Below are 21,583 nucleotides of genomic sequence, written 5' to 3'. Positions count from 1 at the left end.
TCAGAAAGATTTCTAGAGTATCCTGAGAAAATGTAAAAGAAAGAAAGAATAAGGCTGAGGGGGAACCAAAAGGCACATCTTGATTTACCTCCTAGTTTCTTGTTTCTTGGTTGATGGATGATTTCCATTGTACAGGGTGCTTGTCAGGCCACATCTAGAACACCATGTCTTGACAATATGGAATAGGCCCAGGGAAAGGCAACCAAAGATGGTGAGGGGGTAGTGGGTAGGGGCTGGAGAATGAGCCCCATGCAACAGTGAGATCAGTGAGAACGAGAGATGTTTCAAGAAGGTGGAGGGCTGGGGGTGGCACAGGTTATGAATACTGTCTGGAAGTATCTGAAGTCTATCATGTGGAAGACACATGAGATTTCTTTTCCTTAGACTCAGATGGGAGAAATCAGGAGCACTGCCAGTCAGAAGCTGCTGAGAGGTACATTTTGCTTCAGTGCAAGGAAAACCTGCTTAGCAATGGGAGTTGTCCAGGCATGGAATGAGGTATCTTTAGAGGGATGGTTTCCCTATCACTGGCTGTCCTCAAATGGAGATTAGATGACTCCTAAAATTTGGATGAAATGTCTTCAGAGAATTATGATGCTCTCACAATATCTTCCCATCTAATTCTTTGTTGTTGTTTTTTCTTTTGGGCCCATCCAGTCAATTCTAGAATAGTTCTCTTCTTTGCCATGTGCTTATTACTTAAAGCATAGTTCTTGAATTTTGCCTTAGTCGCCAGACTGACTCTGCCTTGAGAGAACGCCTCATGATGGAGGCCTAGGAAACAGTCCATCTGCGAGAATCATAAGCACCTTACCTCTTTCTCTTCACAGTATTCTCCTACTCCCAAACCACAGGGTTAAATCATCTCTTTGCCTGCACTTCTTAGCACTAATTCACCAGAGGCCATAACTAAAATCACTAGATCGTTAACTCTCTTCCCTCTAATGAGCACCAGTAAAGCAGGAGGCTTGGACCAGGGGATCCAGATCTCCTGGACAATCTCCAGGGTGCTGGTTGCCACCAGGCCCCTCACTGTGAAGTCGGCTGGAATCCAGAAGGGCTTCAGAGCTGGCCATATTTCCCTATGTCCACCATAGAGACTCCTGTCAGCAATTCTCTCAGTGATCTCAAGGCAAGTTATATCCAGGCATCTCAGCTGCAGGGGATCCTCTCTCTCTGCAGGACAGACACATGTACACACACTCACATTGACTTTAAAAGTCACTTTCATTATGTCATTTCTGCGTCATATCAAAAAGAAGAAATGTCTCTCTCACTTGATAAATCTTTCTTGAAAAGCTGCATGAAAGAATCAACAATATTGGAAGACCTTTATGATTGAGGAGTTACAAGTCTTTGGAAGTACATTTAAACAGCACAATTTTCACAGTAGTTTCTTGACAGGTGCATCGTTCCATTCAGCATGACTTTTAACTCCCTTTCATAATTAAAGGCAGCTATGAAATGGTACGACTTATATTGTCTTATGCCATTAGCAAGATTTAGACCCAGAGTGGACCTAGCTTGTTCTGCTTGCCCAGTCCTTAACCTTTATTTATTGAAGCATTTAAGCGTGCCTGTATTTTCTCCTAAGGAGACTATCACTTGGGTTCTACCTTCAGAGAGGCATCTGTGGTCTGCTGGAAAGAGACCAGCATTGGCTTTTGATTCAGACAAGCTGGATTCAAGGCCTGCTTCTCTCACTTCCTAATTCTGTAAATTTGAGCATAAACTTCACCATTGTCAACTTCCTTTTCCTCATCCAGAAAGCGCCAATTAAGAATGCTTTAGTTCTGCTTCCTTCTCTGGTTTTTTGTGAGAATCAAATGAGATAACACACACACATGTTATTGTGGTGGCGGCTGTGGATGTGCTTGTGTTGTTGCTGTTCAGTCATTTCAGTCATGTCCAGCTCCTTGTGACTCCATTTAGGGGTTTCTTGGCAGAGATAGTGGAGTGGTTTGTCATTTACTTCTTCAGCTCTTTTACAAATGAGGAAACTGAGGCAGAGCTAAATGACTTACCCAGGATCACACATCTAGCAAGTGTCTCAGGCCAGATTTGAACTCAGAAATATGAGTTTTCCTGTCTCTAGGCCTGGTGCTCTGTCTATTGCAACACTTGGCTAAATATCTATCTGTCTACCTATCTATACGCACACACATATACATGTAAACATGTACATATGTGTGTATACGTATAGAACATATATGTGTATACACACACATATACATATATACATACACACACATACATACATGCATACATACATATATACAAAATCTTTGTCAACTTTGTAAGTATCAACAATGGTCATTCCACCTCTGAATTACTACTGCATAGGCACATGTTGTCAGTCTCAATCTCTTGGTTACTTTTGCTGAACTGCTTCTTCGCCCTCTTTATGTTTGGTAATAGGTGCTGACTTACTGTGTAGAATAGGACAGAGGGATAAAGATGACATAAAAACTAGCAGATATAAAAAAAGAATTAAAGTTTTGAGTATAAAAGACTTTCCTTGGGCCCTTTCCTTTTTCAGTGGGTTCGGCAGTTAGGTGATCTGTCTCTTACTTCTCACTCTTGTTCCATACTGGGCTCATCTCTTGGAATGCTTGCTTTAAGAAATGAGGACAAGAAGTAAAGTGTCCACAAAGAGGAAAATGTGGAGACCCATTCAGCTTCTTCCTGTTCTGTTCACAATAGCAAATTCTCTTCAAGTTTCTGATCACATTTTTAGGTCATTTTAGTTGGGGGCAGGCATCCTATTGACATTCAAGAAAAGCCCATGCTTTGGCAGGAGAGAACATTGTACTAGAGAAGATTCACAGCTTAGATAAGACACATCCCATTTCTTCATGCAGTTTGCAATTAATTCAGTGGGATGGGCTGCCTCAAGAGATAGCAGGTTCCCACCCCAGCATTGAAGGTTTTCTAGCAGTAGCCAGATAATTACTTGTCATTTATGTTACATTTGGGGGGGTCTTTTGTGCATGGATCGGAATAGGTGGCTGCTGAGGTCTTTTTGAACTCTCAAATTCAATGATAGCATTCAGTAGGAAATCAGATATGTACAAGAAGGCAAAGTGGTATAGAGAGAGTCAGAAAGATCTGCGTTCAAGTCTAGACTCTGAAACATACCAGTTGGGTGACCATGGGCAAGTCTTATCCTCTTCTTTTCCCTGGGCAGCTTTGTAACTCTATGATTACAGTTCACAGATGGGTTGTCCATCTTCGTTAGTGCAAGTAATCTCCATGCTGGGAGTTGCCTACACCAATGAAATCATGATGATGCACAGATACCTATAATGTGTAGCATTCAGTGCTAAGTATATTAGAGCAAGATCAACACACTGTTAGAGGAGATCCAAGGGGAAAGAGCATTATTGGAAAGGTGGGACCAGAGAAGACATTGATCCATGTGTCCCTGGGCCATGACAAAATAAGTTGTCAACTTTGTTGCACTTAATTTAGTCCCTATGCAGCTGCTGATATTTTGGCTTTTCTTTCTTAAAGGGGGCCAAGAATTTGAGTTAAGATGCCCAGCTTTCAGAGGAGCTTTGGGCACTTGGTCATTTATTCTCAAATCTTCAAGTTTGTTCCCCTTGGCATCTTTGAGGGAAATCCTATGGGTAGCAGCAGCCTTTAGGCTCTTAACCTAACCTGCATCAGAGACATTATGGGTGCCTGCAAGATACCAGTGCACACCCTGATTGTCACACTACATCAACACCACATTTTCTGTATCCTGAGGGCTTTTCAACCCTGAACTATTGATTAGCCATGTGTCCTTCACACACATTTCTTTCATTTGGACCCCTCACACCCTTTTTTTTTTTTGGCTGACTGGTAGAAGTTGCTGTAATAATTTATTATGGCTGGAGCTTCATCAGTGTGTTGGGATCTCTGCCAGAAGAACACCAAAAGGAAAGAATGGGTTGCTTAAGTTTAGTAAGACAAAGTAGGAGTGGGATGAAGGGCACCTTCACTGCTCCCTTAAAATATCTCCATTACAGCAAAATTTGGAACATAGAGGCCGTTGTGAGCCTGTTGTCAGCCTGTGAGACAGTGACCCACCAACATGTACTCCATTCTTACACCCCAGAAGTCTAGTTATCCAGTCTGGGAAGGGTCTGTGTTGCTCACTGATTCCTACAGCCTTGCCGTCATCCGCTTCCTATGACGGTTCTCCCATTGTCTATTGCTTTTTTTTTTGGGGGGGGTGAAGCAGTTGGGGTTAAGTGACTTGCCCAGGGTCACACAGCTAGGGGGATCATATGTCTGAGTCCGAATTTAAACTCAGGTCTTCCTGACTCTAGGGCCAGTGCTCTATCCAGTGCACCACCTAGCCGCCCCCTCCCATTGCCCATTCCTGACAGAAGACAATGGCAGAAGAGAAGACGGAGAGTGGACAGAGTTGTTCCCAGCAAATGTTGTCAATTCTTAACTGTCCAGGGTCACATCCAGTATGTGAATGATCTGGCCAGCTCGATCCCCAGCTGTCTCTCTTGTCAGTGTAGAGAGAACATTTTCCAGCCTAACTAGACTATTCCATCCTTCAGACATTCCCTGAGCTTTCCTATCTCTGTGTCCAATACCTAAAATGCCTTTCTTCCTCCTCTTCACCTGCTAACCTTCCTTTATTTTTTCTAATTTGTTTTGCTGTCCCTTGTTTGTCCATCAAGTACATTGCAAAAGAAAAAAAAGCAGTTAAGTACAACTAACCCATACATCAAAAAAATCTGACAGGATATTCACTGCTCCATATCCATAACCCCCAGCCCACACACACTCTGCAAAGGCTCAGAGGAGGTGCCTTCTCATCTTTCTTCTTTTGGGGTTGACCTTAGGCACTATAAATTCACAGCATTCAGTTTTGCTTGCTTTTGGTTGTGCACTCCATTTACATTGCTGTAGTCCCTGTATCTATTGTTTTCCTGGTTGTGTTTACTTCACTTTGAATCAGCTGAAATAAGTCTTCCCGTAGGTCACTGAATAAATAATAACCCATTACGTTCACAAACCACATCATGTTTAGCCATTTCCCAATCGATGGGTACAAATTGTGTTTGCTTGTTGTGTGTTGTTGTTCAGTCATGTCCAACTCTTCGTGGCCCCATTTGGGGTTTTCTTGGCAAAGATACTGGAATGGTTCGCCATTTCCTTCTCCAGCTCATTTGTACTGATGAGGCCACTGAGGCCAACGAGGTTAAACGACTTGCCATGTTCACACAGATAGTAAGTGTCTTGAGGCCAGATTTGAACTCAGGACGATGAGTCTTCCTGACTCCAGGTCTGGAGCTCTACCCACTGCACCATGCAGTCAGGATAACTCATCATCTCGAGTGTACCTTGTGTTAGAGTTTCTGCCTTAGCTTCCGTAAGATTAGAGTTATGTCTTCCCAAAATATCATTTCTCCTGGTGCCAAGCAGAGAGTTTTGTGCCCAGCAGACACTTAATAAATTATGGATAAATGGAGATGAGTGGTTGGATCATTGAATCAGGAAAGTGCAGAGCTTGCAACCAATACCTGACTATAATTGCATTAGAACTGATTTGCCATATCTCCCTGTTCCTCTGTTCTTCCTTTTTTGTAAGGAATTAGCAGAATAAGAGAGATATGCTCAGATGTCAGCACAGGACCTTTAAGCTTATAAAATTTGAAGTTTTCTTCTTTTGTCTTCCTCAAGGAAGGACAAAATAAGAAAACATGTGCTCCTTGCTACTCTGAGAATAGAGAACTCAGTTTCTACTACAGAATATTCCTCTGGACCTGTGAATGATGATTATTGCCCAACAAAGTTTATATGCACTTTTTAATGCATGGGGCAGATAGGAGGCTCGGCAGATAGAGTGCCAGGTCTGGAGTCAGGAAAACATGAGTTCAAATCTGGCCTCAGCCACTGCTGTATGACCATGCACAAGTCACTTATCCCTGTTTATCTCACTTTTCTCATTTGTAAAATGAGCTGGAGAAGGAAGTGGCAAACCACTTCAGTATCTTTGCGAAGAGAAACCCAAATGGGGTCACCAAGAGTCAGACATGCCTGAAACAACTGAACAACATCACCCAGACAGAAATTGATCGCCATTCCAGTACACTGCATACACTTTCACGACAAGGTAGCTACGGTATAACTTTGTGACCAAGCTATTCAAAGTCCATTATTTGGACCTTTCTCTTCTAGGTCATGAGTATCCTTATGGAATCAAAATGAGCCACCTTCGAGACACTTCATTCCTGACACAGGGATCAAAGGACTCACCATCCCCTTTGGACTTCCAGGAATCCTTCCTCATGGAGCAGCTGCCCCGGGAGATGCAGTGCCAGTTTATACTGAAGCCCAGCCGCCTGGCCAGGAGCCAACCACTGACCGGTGAGTGGCTTCCCCTCACAGGGGTGCGTTCAGCACCAACTACGTAGACATTAAAACAGCTGTTAATCCAAGCGAAATTAGTTGAGGCAAGAGATGAGGGGGAACAAATTCTAGCCAGATAAGGAGCTTTTTCTGTCAGATTGCTCTCTATTTACACTTAACTGAGAAAAGGTGAGACTTCCCAGAAAGGGTCATGTTAGTTAGCAGTATACATCAGTGGACAGATAGCAACAGTATTTTCTGTTGTTCCTTTTCGACATTTCCCTTTTTACTTTAAGCCTCTGCTCACTAGAAAGACTGAAACCAGGTGACATTATCGGTACTTCCTCAGCCCCTCTTTTGCAAACCTTCTTCTCCTGTCATCACACACACTACTGCATCAGTATTTAAGTACACAAGATGCGGAATCAGGGATACCTGAGTTCAAATCCTGCCTCAGATAATTACTAGATGTGTGACTTTGGGCAGGTCACTTAACCTCTTTTTGCCTCAGTTTCTTCATCTATTAAATGGAGATAATGATAACACCTACTTCACAAGTTTGTTGTGAGGATCATATGAGATGATATTTGTAAAGTGCATGGTAAACCTTAAAACATTTCTAAGTATTGTTGTTATTGTCACCTAATGGATAAATCATGGGAATTAGGGCATGAGGAAGGTGTGTGTCAGTAGGCTGAGGTACCCTGCTTGGTGGCTGATATTTATGAAAATAAAGCTAGATGGAAGCAGAATATTCCAGTGATGCTGGGGAAATCTCTGCCTGGCTTTCTGAACCATATGAGTTAACATATGACTATTTTTGTCATGTTGTCATGTTCTGGACTAAACAGTTTTCTTACACCTCACAATCATAGAAGACAATATGAAAGGAATTGGAGCTGAGGGTAACCTTAGAGATCACCTAAGCTAGCCCCATCATTGTACAAGTAAGGAGATGAAGATTCAGATGGTGACCTGCCCAAAGTCACACAGCTAACAGGCAGCAGAGTTGGGATGTTTGAAGCTCTGGTGTCCTAAGAACAAATTTTCTACTGCCCAGGCTGCTTTTTCTCTTAGACTCTGGATAAAAAGAATACAACATAGCCTTAGTAAATTAGGAAGCATCTTGAATATCACGTCCTAATCATCTTCGTACCTTTTCCCATTTTCTCTTCATTCTCCCTTCCCAACACAAAGCACACACATCTAACACAAAGTTACAGTATCAACTTTTCTGGACACTTTTGATTTCTAGAAAAGTAAGTACATTTTAATAGAGTTTTGAAAAAGGAAAGCTTAATGTCCTAATTTATGGCCCAGAGAATGTAATACATACTCAGTGAATTTAGGTAATGTTAAACAGTATACCTTTCTTTGTTGTTGTCATATCTCCCTGCTTCTGTTTGAAGCATCTTGAGGGCAAGTCACATATAGTATCTGAGCTTTATATAGCCCCTGGCACTGTACAGAAGCAGTGCCTAATGAATGTCATGTGTATATGCACACATGTGGTTTTCAATAACTGCTTATTGAATTTAATTGTGCTGATTCCAGAGATTGAGTTATATGTCAAACAAGAGAAAACGGATTCTAGAACACAATAAACAATTTTTAAAAATTGAAAATTATTTTCATCTATTCAATTTGAAGAATAGTTTTTTCACCATAGTATTTTCATACTGTTTGAAAGCTCACATTATATACTACTGTCTACATGAGGCCTTTAATGATCTTGCTAACTCTTAGTGACTCTATCCCCACCTCCTCCCTGAAAATAAAATTACTTTATATTTCATATGTGTATGCTTGTATCTCTACATGTTGTCTACCCTAATAGAATAAACGTTCTGTTTCAGCTTTGTCTTTGTATCTCCAACAGTCAGTCAGTAAGCATTTATTAAACTCCTACTATGTACAAGGCTATGTGCTATTTGCTGGGGATAAATAACGGCAAAATATAATCTGTCCTTTCAAAGAGATCACAGCCTAACAGAGGAGACAATATTCCAAGAACTATGTACGACAAGCTGTATACAGGATAGATTGGAGATAGCAGAGGGACGGCACTAGCGTTAAGGGAAAGGCTTATATCTATTTGAAGGCCAGGACACCAGATTCCTTGGAAGAAGCACAGATTGATGAGCAAAAGGATAGTAGAAGGAGCAAAGTCTTGGAGGAAGTGGGAGGATAAAAACACAGATGGAAGTTTGGAAAGTAGAAAATGTGTCTTCTTCTGAGACAGAAGGGAAGCATATTAATAGTAGCAAATACCTGTAGCACTTTGGGATTTACGAAGTAGCTGATATTTGTTATCTCGTGTTACTTTCACAACTCCCTTCTGAAGTAGGTCATTGTAGAAATGTTATCATACCTATTTTACAGATGAGAAAAAAACACAGAGAGTTAAATTGAGGTGAAAAGGAGCATGAAAGTCCTTGAGAGCAGAGGCTGTTTTTATTTTTGTCTCCTTATCCATGGAGCCTTGTTCAACTTTGTGTTTGTTGAATTGGATTGAATGAAAGAATGAGAATGAATGAAAGCATTGCTAGCAACAATGGAGGCCTAGGGAAGTTAGGTAAAATGGAAATGATATGAACTCTGTCTGTAGAATTCTATGACTTTCTCTAGCAGTACAGTACTTTATACTTGAGGTTAGCAGTGGACAAAGTGAGCCTTACAAGCCAAGATGTCCAGGTTCATGTTTGAGCACCAGTGTTTTCAGTGCAATGAGAGCAGTGGGTCCAATTTCCGTATTTCTGTGCCTCTGCTTATCTGCTTGGATTAACTACAAGCTCTCTCTCAGAATAATGTGATATACCCATTTTACAAGTGTGTTAACTGAGGCAAGCTATAGTTAATAAAACCTCAGACCAATTTAGGTCAGTCATTAGAAATTCACAGGGTAGTAGGGTATATTTGGAGATCATTGAGGCCATCTTCATGCCTTCTGTCACGGGATCCTAGACTGAGAGAAAAAAGGGGATGCTCCAGGTCATCTAGTTCTACTCTCTCATTTTAGAGTTGAAAAAATTGAGACCCCAAGAGGTTAGGTTACATGCCCACATTTCATGCAGCTAGTTCTCAGATTCCAAATCCAGAATTTTTTCCACTCTGTCATACTGCTTCCCCAAATCTTTCTAATGGGACCAGACATTAGCTACCCTCCAAAATGGTTAACATCATCACCTGCCAGTAGATGCAGTACTTTATCCTCGTTTTATATAGACACTAATGGGAAAGCAGTGATAATACAGGTGTGCAGTGCCTTAAGAAAATTCAATTTGCAAAAATCTAGATCTAAATACTAGACAAGCAAAAAGTTCTCCTCACTCTATCTTAGAATGCAGCCCAGGATTCCTTGAAATAGAAACCTCCTATTGTGTTTTAAAAGACTTAATTTTTCATTTGATTTGTACACAACTCCAGAAACATCTGGTGTGTTAAGTGAGCTACAACTGTGCCTTCCTCAACCGCCCCTCAGTGTTAGCATTTTCGTAGCATGGGCACAGTTATGAAACAAATAGAATTCTCACAGCACTCACTCCTTGATGCTCATTCCCTGTCTCCATGATTTTGCTTCTTCTGCTACCACTACCCAGCTTAATGATCGTGGACTCAGAAATCCAGAGCTGGAAGGGACATCAAAGGCTATCAAGGCCAGCCACCTCATTTTATAGATGAGGAAACTGAGGCCCAGGAGGTAAAATCACTTGCTGGAAGTCACAGATAGTATCAGGCAAGATTTTGACCGAAACCTTCTGATACCGGGCTCTTCTTTACACTTTACTTAGTTTGTGTTCAACTTTATTCACTAATTACAATTCCTGAGATTTGTATAGTACTTTAAGGTTTACAAAACACTTTGCAAACATTGTCCCATTTGAGTCTCACAACAACCACATGAAATTATTATTCTAGCATACTAAGTGATGAAGGTAAGGATTTGTGGTGGGAGAGGACAAGGTAGATGGGAAGAAAGGAGGAGAGAGGGAGGGAGGAAGGAAAGAAGGGAGGGAGGGAGGGAGGAAGGAAGGATTAAGCATCAAGCATCTACTATGTGCCCTGCACTATGTTAAGTGAAGCTAAAATGGGGAAGATGATATGGGGACAGAATCGTAGGATTTGGAAATTTTGGATATGGAGCTGAATGTAGGTGGCTGGGAGAATGGTTATCATCTTTAGAAGCAGGGAAGTTGGGAGAATGGGGCCAAGGTTAAGGAGAATAAACTATTATCAAGACAGTTGGGAGAAAAGGTAATAAAATATGGCCCCTCATCTATCCTAGTACATATGGTTCTTTTCTTTCTCTCTCACATGTCTAAATCTTCCCTCTCCAATTAAACTAAGGTTATATATTTAGTGCTCAGTGTGTCGCAAGAGCTCAGTGAATTCATAATTGAATTAAACCCTTAAATATCCAAATGCATTTCTGATACATGAGAATAGGACTTTTCAGAAAGTTAGATTTTAGGAAATAAAATTTTCTTCCATCTTACCTAATTTCTAGTTCAGTGATTGACCTTTCTTAGAAGAAATCGCACTGGCTAGAATAATTCAGTTCTTGGCAATAGCATTCTTTCTCAGAGTCATTATGTCTGCAGTATTTGCGGGATTGAGGTTCAGAAGTTTACAAGCCTTGATAACCTGTGGCCAGCCTCTAACTAATTCCTCAAGGGGGTGGGAGATGGGGTGGGAGTGTCTGTATAGAGTCTTTACAGCCTTAGTGGGTTAGGGGGAAGAAGAGGAAGGCAGGGTTAAGGCCAATTTAGGAAAAGACTAGAGAGAGTCCTTGTCTTTCTTTGGTTTCATTCACTCTCCACCAGTGGAGGATAATTTCTGAGCTTGGGCAGATTAGGAAGAAACTTGAAAGCAGGCTTTGACCATCCAGGGTTAGATACATGAGTGAAGGGGACATAACTTGGAAAAGTCTCAGTAGTTCTATCTATAATCCTCAAGTCTCTTTGTCACTTGGGTTGTTATAAGAAGGCCAAGTTCTCCTACTACATCCAGGGCCATCTCCAGTCATCCTGAGCTATATCTGGAGGCTGGACCCAGGTGGCTCTGGAGGAGAAAGTGAGTCTGGTGACTTTGCACAGCCCTGACTCCCTTACATCCCATTCACTTGCCACTCATGACATCATCTCCCTCCTTCATGGTCCTCTTGGAGAACACAGGACAAACAACAACAAGAAGACAGTTTTCTGACGTGTACAACTTTCTGCACGCCCATCTGGCCATATGAGGGTCTGGACCCAGGGAGTCTTTTGACATGTTTCCCATATTTCCTCTACTCCCCCATGCCAAAAAAGAGTATGGCAGAATGAGATCCTGATTATAAAGCCCAAAGGTAAAAGAATATTTCAGAGAAAAGATGCAAGCCCTAGTCAGACAAGAATGGAGTGAATAGAAGGTCTAGTGGTGTGTCAATATCAGGAATGATATCAGGGAAGGACACTTAAAAGAAGCTAAGCACTGAACTCTAGAGGGGAGTCTTTCCTATCTTCTCCTCCCTTTCCCCCTTTTCAGCTTCCTTTTTGTATGTTGTCTTCGCCTATTAGACTGTGAGCTCCTTGAGGGCAAGGACCTTACCTGCCTTTGTCTTCCCAGTGCTTAGCACTCACAAAATAGGTTCTTGATAAATGTTTCTTTATTGAGTGACTGACTGACCATAGAATTGCATTATAAGCTACCTCATCTCCTCATTTTACCAGCCCAAGAGACATTCAAGATCTTACCCAAGATCACACAGAATACTGACTTTCTAATCAGTGTTCCTTACTGAGAGCCAAGGAATAAAAAATGAACTGGTCAGGAAAGTGTAGCCCCAGATTTCTGCAGGTCAGACTGTAGAATTAGAGGATGATTCTGTGATCCTAAGGCACCTGCAGAGGTCACTGTAGTACATTTTCTTGCCTTCTGGAATGAGCCTGGTATTATCATCATGTCTTTAATGAAGAGCCTGAGGCACAAGAAAGTTAAAGTACTACACCTTTAATTAGTTAAGGTAGAAAGTGGCAGTGGAGAATTTGCCTTGTCAAAGGGAAAGGGTGAGCTTCCACTGGTGAGAACTGACATTCACTCAGTACTTTGAAGATTTGCAAAGCTTTTCACAGATAGCATCTCATATGATCCTCACAAATAACCTTGTAAGGCAAATGCTACTATCTCCATTTTCTAGATGAGGAAGCTGAGGTGGGTAGAGGTTAAGTGACTTGCCCAGGGTCACAGAGTTAGCAAGTGTCTGAAGCAGAATTCAAACTTCGTTTTTCTTGACTCTAAAGCCAGCACTCCTTCAGCCACCCCACCTAGCTGACTGAACAAATGCAGAGAATTAGTGCCATCTCATTGCCTTTTATGGTAGTGGCAGTAGAGAAGGAAGTTTTGGTCAGGAAATGATGATTGGCCATAAGTAGAGCCAACAGACACACCTGAACAGCCTTTCCAGAAGTAAGGATAGCCTTGTTTTAATTACGGAGGCCAAAGAAGGTGATAGAAGGGAGGGGATGAAGGGAGAAGAGAATGGCCTGGGAGGGGGAGGGGACTCATCACTGACTTGTGTAAGCTTGATCAGACTACAAGTTTCACAATTTCTCTGTCTGATTATTTTTACTAGTCAAGGAAACTCCAGAATTAAGAATTATTATCTGAGTAATCCAGCGGAACCTTTTAGGCTGACTAATCCAGACTGTGGCCTCATCCTTTTTGTTTCCATGGGAACCCTCATCCTTCCAGGCACTCACATTTACTACCATAGAGTCATCCTCTGCCCTTTATTCTTGCTCACCTTGATTATCCAATCAGCTGTTAATTACTGTCATTCTATAGTCCCCTTCTCCCCACACACGCAACCACTACCCAAGTGGACACCCTTGTCTCAGAAGCATTGTCTCCCATTCATATTATTATTTTTTATTTATTTTTTAAATAACATTTTATTTTTTTGCAATTATATGTAAAAGCATTTTTTAACATTAATTTTGTTTTAATTTTGAATTCCAAATGCTCTCCTCCCCTCTTTGCCTCCTCCTCAAGCAGTTTGATATAGGATATACATGTGTAGTCATGTAAAAGCTTTCCATATTGGTCATGTTGTCCCACTCAGGTTATTACAGTACCTTCTAAACTGGACTTCCTGCTTCTAATCTTTCCTCTTTCCAATCTATCTAATTATGATGGTGATGGTGATGACAGCTAACATTTATGTAGTGCTTACTCTGTGCCAGGCACTTGTGGTAACTACTGTAAAATTATTTACTCATTTGATTCTCGTAACAGAAGGTAGATAATTCTTCTTACCCCTGTTTTCCAGTTGAGGAAACTAATGAAGAGTTTAAGTGACTTGCCCAGGTTCACACAGCTAGTAAATGTCTGAAGCCTGATTTGAACTTAGGTCTTTCTTATTTTAAGCCCACCTCTCTATTCACTATGCCACCTAGCTCTGCTATATGACTACCAAAATTATATTCCTAAAACATAGTTCTGTCGAAGTCATTGCCATGATTAAGAAGCTTTAGTCATTCCCTGTTGCCTCTCGGAGAAGTATTGTTAACCTGTGGTCTCTGAACTTCTTTTTAAAATTATTTTTCAAAATAATTGATTTTCTTGGTCATTCTGTATGGTTTGTTTTATATATTTAAAACATTATTCTGAGAAGTCCTTACATTTCTCTCCTCATTTCCACCTCTTGGAATCCCTACCTCCCTTCACTAGCTTTGGCAAGCTTTTCCTTGTCCCCCGGTTGTTAATGATGCTCTTCTCTAAAGAAGTGATTTTATAGATTTTGTCCTTCCTTATCTGCATCCATGTTTGCATGTCCCAGGTTCCCTAGTTAACTCCTACATGTCAAGTTTGGGCTTTGGTATCGCCACAACATTTGTGGGCATTTGATCCCCACAACAGCCCTTGCAAGGGAAGTGCTGTTACTATCTATTATTTTACAGACTGAGGAAACTGAGGCAAAGGGTAAGTGACTTTTGCAGAGTCACATGGCTAGCAAGTGTCTAAGGCTATATTTGAACTCATCTGTCCTGACTCCAGGCCCAGCTGGAGCTCTCTAGCCACTGTACCACCTAGCTACCTCAAAAAGATCAAGAGAGCACAAGTGAGGGGAGAGAATGACTATAGAGATCTGACAGGGAGGGGGCAGTGAGGAAGTGCCCTGTCTAGCGGCAGTTTGGAGATGAGAGGAACATGTGCTTTCCTTTACTACTTCAATTATGGGATTAGAAGGGGAAGGGGGATGAAATAGGGCTCTTTAGGGAAATTTTAGGATGGATGCAGACCCTGGATCTGTCCAGTTGGCATTCAGTCTCTTTGGGGACACCTAAAAATAAATGTGAGCAGAACAGTATGTAGTGCCCGTGTGGTATACTGGGAAGAATGTCATTTTTGGAAACTGAGAACCCACGGTGGAATCCTAGCTCTGCCCCTCTAGTTAGCTCTGTGACCTTAGATGTATTTAGTTTCCCCAGAGGTCAGTTTGCTCCTGGAAAATGAGGATAATGGTCAAGATAATCTCTGAGTCTGTATTGCTCTGATCCTATGTTCCTTTGACCCCTCTCCTGATATGCCTGTTAAAGAACTCAGTAGAACCAAGGAAAAGCTCAGTCCCAGTCCTCATTCATGCTTAATCATTGGGACAGCAGATGGCATAGAAAAAACTACTTCCTGATACCAAGCCAGTATGATTTTCCTGCATTGATTTGGCTATGCAGACTCAGAAATGTTGAATAGTAATAATAATAACAGTAGCTGATACTTCCCATGGCACAAAGTTTCCAAGGTTCCTTAAACATAAATTCAATCCTCACAATGACCCTGTTAGGTCTATACTATATGTAGGTATTATCATTCTTCCCTTACAGCCAGGATACTGGGACTCAGAGAGATTAAGCCACTTGTCCATTGTCACACAGTTAATGCCAGAGTCAGGATTTATATTTATTCAGCATTTTCAGATTTACAAAGTGCGATCCTTGTGGCAACCCGTTTTACAGATGAATGAATTGAGGCTCAGAAAGGTTAAAGAAAGGTGAAGAGACAGAAAGACAACAGATTTTTTTTTAAAATTAATTTATTTTGATTTACCAACAATCACTTCCATAAGCCTTTGAGTTTTCAATTTTTCTCCCCTTCCCTCTCCAAGATGGTGCGCAATCTGATATAGGCTATACATATACATTCCAATTAAACATATTTTCACTTTAGTGATGTTGTAAGGAAGAATTAGAACCAATAGGAGGAACCACAAGAAAGAGAAAACAAAACAAAACAGAAGAAAAAAATAGCAAATAGTATGCTTCAATGTTCATTCAAGCTCCATAGTTCTTTCTTTGGATGGGGGATAGCATTTTCCATCATGAGACATTTGGAGATGCTTTAGATCCTTGCATTGCTGAGAACAGCTAAGTCTATCAACGTTAATCATTGCACAACGTGGCTGTTACTGTGTACCACTTTCTCCTAGTTCTGCTCACTTCACTCAGCATCAGTCCATACAAGTCTTTCCAGGTTTTTCTGAAATCTGCCTGCTCATCATTAGTACAATAGTACAATTAGCAAGTATTACATTCCATTCATATACCAAAATTTGCTCAGCCATTCCCCAATTGATGGGCATCCTCTCAATTTCCAATTCTTTGCCATCACAAAAAGAACTGACATAAATATTTTTTGTATGTCGGTCCTTTTTCCATTTGTATGATCTCTTTGGGATACAGCCCTAGAAGTGCTATTGCTGCGTCAAAGGGTATGCACATTGTTATAGCCTTTGGGCATAATTCCAAATTGCTCTCCAAAATGGTTGGATCATTTCACAACTCCACCAACAGTGCATTAGTGTTCCAGTTTTCCCACATCTTCTCCAACATTTATCATTTTCCTGTTTTGTCATGTTGGGCAGTCTGATAGGTGTGACATGGTACCTCAGAGTTGTTTTACTTGCATTTCTCTAATAAATAGTGATTCAGAGCATTTTTCATGTGACTATCGATGGCTTTAATTTCTTCATCTGAAAACTGCCTACTCATATTCTTTGACCATTTATCAATTGGGGAATGACTTGTATTTTTATAAATTTGATTTAATTCTCTATATATTTTAGAAATGAGGCCCTTATCAGAGACACTGGTTGTAAAAATTCTTTGCCTGTTTTCTACTATCCTTCTAATCTTGGTTGCATTGGCTTGATTTGTGCAAAAACTTTTCAATTTTATGTAATCAAATTACCCAGTTTGCATTTTGTAATGGAAAACAGGTATTTATTAAGGACCTACTGTGTACCAGGTTAAGAGTAGCCCTGTGAGGTAAGTGCTGTTATTATCTCTATTTTACAGGTTCAGGAAACTGAGGCAGAGCTTAACTGACTTGGGCAGAGTCACACAACTAGCAAGTGTCTGAGGCTGGATTTGAACTTAAGTTTCTACTGAATTCAGGTCCAGGGCTTTGGCCACTATACCACCTAATTGCCACAAAAAGAGCACAAGTGAGGCCAAAGAGTATGCTAAAGTGTACTAAGCACTTTACAAATATTATCTCATTTGATCCTCACAACAACTCTGGGAGGGAGGTGCTATGATTATCCTCATTTTATAGAGGAAGATATTGAGGCAGGAAAAGGTTAAATGACTTGCCCCAGGTCACACAACTAGTCAGTGCCTCAGGCTGGATCTGAACTCAGATCTTCCCTACTCCCTCTTGGTCTAGCACTCTCTGAACCATACCAGCTGCCTCTGTGACTTGCTTATAGTGACACATTCACATTTATATAGGGTTCTCTGCTTTCCTTATAACAACTCTGTGAGGAATATAGTGGGAGTGACTTGCTTTGTGAGATGCTACGTGTACTGTGTTGGCTAAGGTTCTTATTACTGTGATAACAGGGGTAGGGGTGGCATAATCAATATAAATTCACATTTAGTCAAGATCATTTATACCACTTTTTCCTTTCATCTACTCCCAGAATGGAATGGCTAGGAGGCACCATGGATAGAGCACCAGACCTGGAGTCAGGAAGACCTGAGTTCAAATTTGGCCTCATACACTTCCTAGCTGTATGACCCTGGGCAAATCTCTTAGCCCTGTTTGCCTCAGTTTCCTCATCTGTAAAAACAACTTGAGAAGGAAATGTAAAATCTTTGCCAAGAAAACCCCACATGAGTTCGTAAAGAGTTGGGCCTGACTGAAAACAACCAAACAAAACAAGAAATTTCCTGGTACTACCAAGAATGGCTACCAGGGGCAATCACCACTGAGCACAATGAATGTAGATACTCACCTGCAATTAGAATCACACCTGCCCTGTCATCTAGATTCCCCTCCTGCCCTCTGCATGCGTGCAACTGTTATGGTACTAGTGACAGGGATCCCACGTACATCAGGGAATCAGGGAATGAGGTAGGTCATTTTTCAACACCATATGGTGAAAAATGTTGAAACATAGTATTTAGAAGATGGCCTTGGTATACAAGATCCTCTGTGAATCGTTTCCTTATGTTTAATCTGTAGTCGGTTTCTTACATTGTCAAAAGCCGGAAACCTTTGTGTTGTGTGGTCCAAGGGAGTACCAGTTGTGAGTACTCTCTAATAGCAGATATCCATTCTTTATCTCTCAGGATAACAGGCAGAGTGAGTCAGTAGGAATCAAAGTGCTATGACAGGGTTGAATGAAGGCCTTCATGTCACATAAAATGCTATTACATTGCAGTTATTTTTTGCATATTGAAACCCTCTGAATCAAATCAACATGGAAGTGGAACAAGGTCAGCACTAAAGACTCTTACTAGCAGACCAAAGGAAAATATCCCAGGCAGGTTTCCTAATTTTGGCCTACAGAGCAAGCCAGCCACCAGCTGTATCTCAAGTTACTGCCCCAGGGTGGGGGAGTCCTCTGTCCTGTATACAGACATCTTGACTGGAAATGAGGCAGAGAGCCAGATCGTCCATCCCCACCACCTTGCCCTCCTGAGATTCAGAGGCCATGCAGAGTTGGCCCCAAGAAAACTGAGCCAGAGTAGGGCAGCTTTGGTGGAGGTAGAACATATTTCTGATGTGCACGGATCTAGCCTGGCATTAGGTCATTGCTGTCCTAGAAGATGCCAGGTATCCAAATGAGAATGGCTGCTAGACAGTCTAGTCTAGCACTTGCTCATTTCACAAAGGAGGAAGCTGAGATCCAGAGAGAATTAACTAATCAATCACACAGCCAGTTGGTGGGAGAGCCAGCACTGCAGCTGAAGTCTCCTGACTGCCAGGCTAGTGACTTTTCTACTCTATCATACCTGCTCAGGACATAAGGCTATGAATGGCTCAAACTAAACCAGATCTCCAGGTGTGTATTCTAAGACCTGTAGGATTCGCCATATCTGCCCTGGAACCATCTGAGTCCTTCAGGAGTCACTGGATCTAGGCCTTAGCTGAAGTTTGATTGAAGTTCTGTGGTAGATGGTGGGACACGGGGCAGATGTATCAAGCTAATAGTTATATCCCATCTTGTATAGGAAGACTAACTTCTATGGGAGGTGGGAAGATAGGAGGCAAATATAACAATATAATAAAACTTTGTCTTTTACAAGAAACCTTTCCCAACTCCTCTTAATTTTAGTGCCTTCCTTCTACTACTTATTTCCTGTTTATTTATAGCTTGTTTTGTATATATTTGTTCCTATGTTGTCTTCCCCATTAGACTTCAAGCTCCTTGAGGACAGGCAATTTTGCCTCTTTTTGTATCCTTAGGGCTTAGCACAGTGCTGGCCACATAGTAGACACTTAATAAATGTGTACTGATTGATTAACAATAATAACTCAATTTTTATGGTACTTTAAGGTATGTAAGCCCTGCTTGCCACAACCTTTTCAGACATCATTATTCCCATTTTACAGATGTTGAAGCTAAAAGCTTAAAGAACTGAAATGACATCACACAGCTAGTAAACATCAGGGTCAGAATTTGAACCCTGGATATCTAAAATCTAAACTCAGTATTCTTGTTTCCTTACTCTATAGTTTCTCTCTCTCTTTTAAAAATCATACGATTGTTCCTCATGGTATGTATTTCTTTTTCCTGATCTGCATGCACATTCTCATTCATACCTGTCATCACAATGGGAGTAGACTTACCAGACACTAGAATTGAAGACCACCAACTCAGAGTTTCCATTTCTTTCCAAAAAAGATGTTTAGAGCCAGAATTTGGTCTCAGGAAGGTGGCCAATCAGTCAGTATATGTTTATTAAGCACCTACTATGTTCTAGGCATTGAGCTGAGTGCTGGGGATACAAAAAGAAGCAAAAGACAGTCTCTGCCCTCAAAGAGCTTACAATCTAACAAGGGAAACAACAAAGACCTTTGTACAAACAAACTTTATATGGAATAAATCAGAAATAATAAACAGAGGGAAGGCACTGAAATTAAGACAATTGCTTAGGTTGCAACAAGAGATACTTTTAATACCACTTTGTGTACGTTCATGTATTTAAAGACAACAACAACAAAGCATCTCACTCTTCAAATTACACAAAGGTACTTTTTGATAAGTCATACAATATCACAGTGACGGTTCATAACCTCCCATAACCAGTAACATGAAGGACATAATTTTAATATTTTCCCCTCTTTTTAGTCCTTCAATCAGCAAGCATTTATTAAGCGCCTACTCTGTGTCAGGAATGGTGTTAGACCCTAGGGATACTAATGGAAAAAATAAAATACACCCTGCCCTCAAGCAGCTTATATTCTATCAGAGGCTACACCATGTCTTCATCTAGGTGTAGCCTGCAGCCCAGGTTAGGAGGTCATAATTCTTAAACCTTCCCTAAAATGAACGTAGTTGCATAACAATTACATTTCTGTGGCACTCACACTTTGTCCATGACGACCCTTGTCAGTTAGGAAGTACAATTCATTTCAATTCAATCTGACAAACATTAAGTTCCTACTGTGTATAAGGCACTGCAATTAATACCCCCGGTCTCCAGATGAGAAAACTTAGGTTATGAGAGAAAAAGTAATTTTACTTAATTAGCTGTTAGTTGTTCAGCCGGCAAATAGCCATCACTATGAGAACCCAGCTCATCTTGACTCTTCCTCTTTATTCTTGTGCTCTTAGCAATGCTCAGAATTGTACTTTTAAATATTTCCCTTCCTGATTCAGGTACAGATGAACAGTGTGAAGTCTTGCCAGGATTTGTTGTAAGAAAGGCTAGCTTGAATTCCACGAAATTGGTTTGTTTTCAATTGACATCATCCTCATATTTTTAATGGCAATAGCATTTCCCCCCCAATAAGTACTTGACATTCGGAAAGTTCAAGTTATGTATTAAAAGCACTACAGGAAAGTAAACTTTAATGAAAAATTTTTTCCACCCAATCCCAGAGGGAACATGAGCGCTCACAACTGAATGATGCATGTAACAAAAGGAACAACTAAGACTGAAAGCTTTTATGATGAAGTACTGGATAGAATTTCCACTTTGTCCTCTGTCTACACCCTTAGACTAGCTGGATTTATAAGTTCGGAGCAGATCAGTAGAGCATTCCTCCTCAAAAAAAATAAATCTGGGCGGCTTTAGAAATGGTAGAGCTGGAGAGGATGTCTTGAGCAGCTCAGCATTTTCTTTGAATATATTTCTCTGCATGTGTGCGTGTGTGTGTGCACGTGTGCGTGTGTGTGTGTGTGAGACATGTATTTAAACAAACATTTGCACAGATCGGCATGGTGAAATGGGCCAGAATTCCCTCTAGCATTTAAGAATGTGTTTCGTTTCCTTCTCTGTCTTTTACAATTTGGGGGGTGGAGAGGGAATGAGCTTTTGGGCCAGAGAGAAAGAGCTTCAGTCAAGAAGAGTATTTGGCATTTCTCTCAGACCACATACCTCCTGAAAGCTATTAAAGTGAATTCAGAATAATTCAGCCTGGGGATGTGTAGGCTGCCTTAGGCTTTACAAACTGGACGATCCCAATGGAAGAACTTGACCATGTTGGAATTCGATTGTGTATGAACAAAACCTGAATCTGTAGACAGATGATGCACTTACTCTATTGTTGAATAGGGCAGAATAACTATTTTATGGGTGGGTTTTTTTTTCTTTTAAATTGTTAACAGATTCTCACACACCTCTCCCCTTACTCCCCTTAATTTCACTCATCCATTGGATTTTGTTAGAGGTTTTTGTTTGTTTTGTTTTGGTATGTGGTAGAAACAAACGCACTCAGAACAGTATCTTCCTTC

General features: G+C 40.9%; 1 protein-coding gene across 1 annotated transcript in view; it reads left to right on the top strand.

Moving 5' to 3' along the window:
- The window catches only part of ARHGAP20 (Rho GTPase activating protein 20), a 161,855-nt gene that overhangs the window by 111,737 nt on the left and 28,535 nt on the right, over positions 1-21,583 (top strand). Inside the window, 1 exon segment of the mRNA XM_020989804.2 lies at positions 6,187-6,375. Coding sequence (XP_020845463.1) covers positions 6,187-6,375 — 189 coding nt within the window.

This window comes from Phascolarctos cinereus, unplaced genomic scaffold (assembly GCF_003287225.1).
Source record: "Phascolarctos cinereus isolate Bilbo 61053 unplaced genomic scaffold, phaCin_HiC Scaffold_726;HRSCAF=1367, whole genome shotgun sequence".
Taxonomy (NCBI): domain Eukaryota; kingdom Metazoa; phylum Chordata; class Mammalia; order Diprotodontia; family Phascolarctidae; genus Phascolarctos; species Phascolarctos cinereus.
Note: the sequence above shows the minus strand (reverse complement) of the source record. Positions and strands in the feature narration are given on the sequence as shown.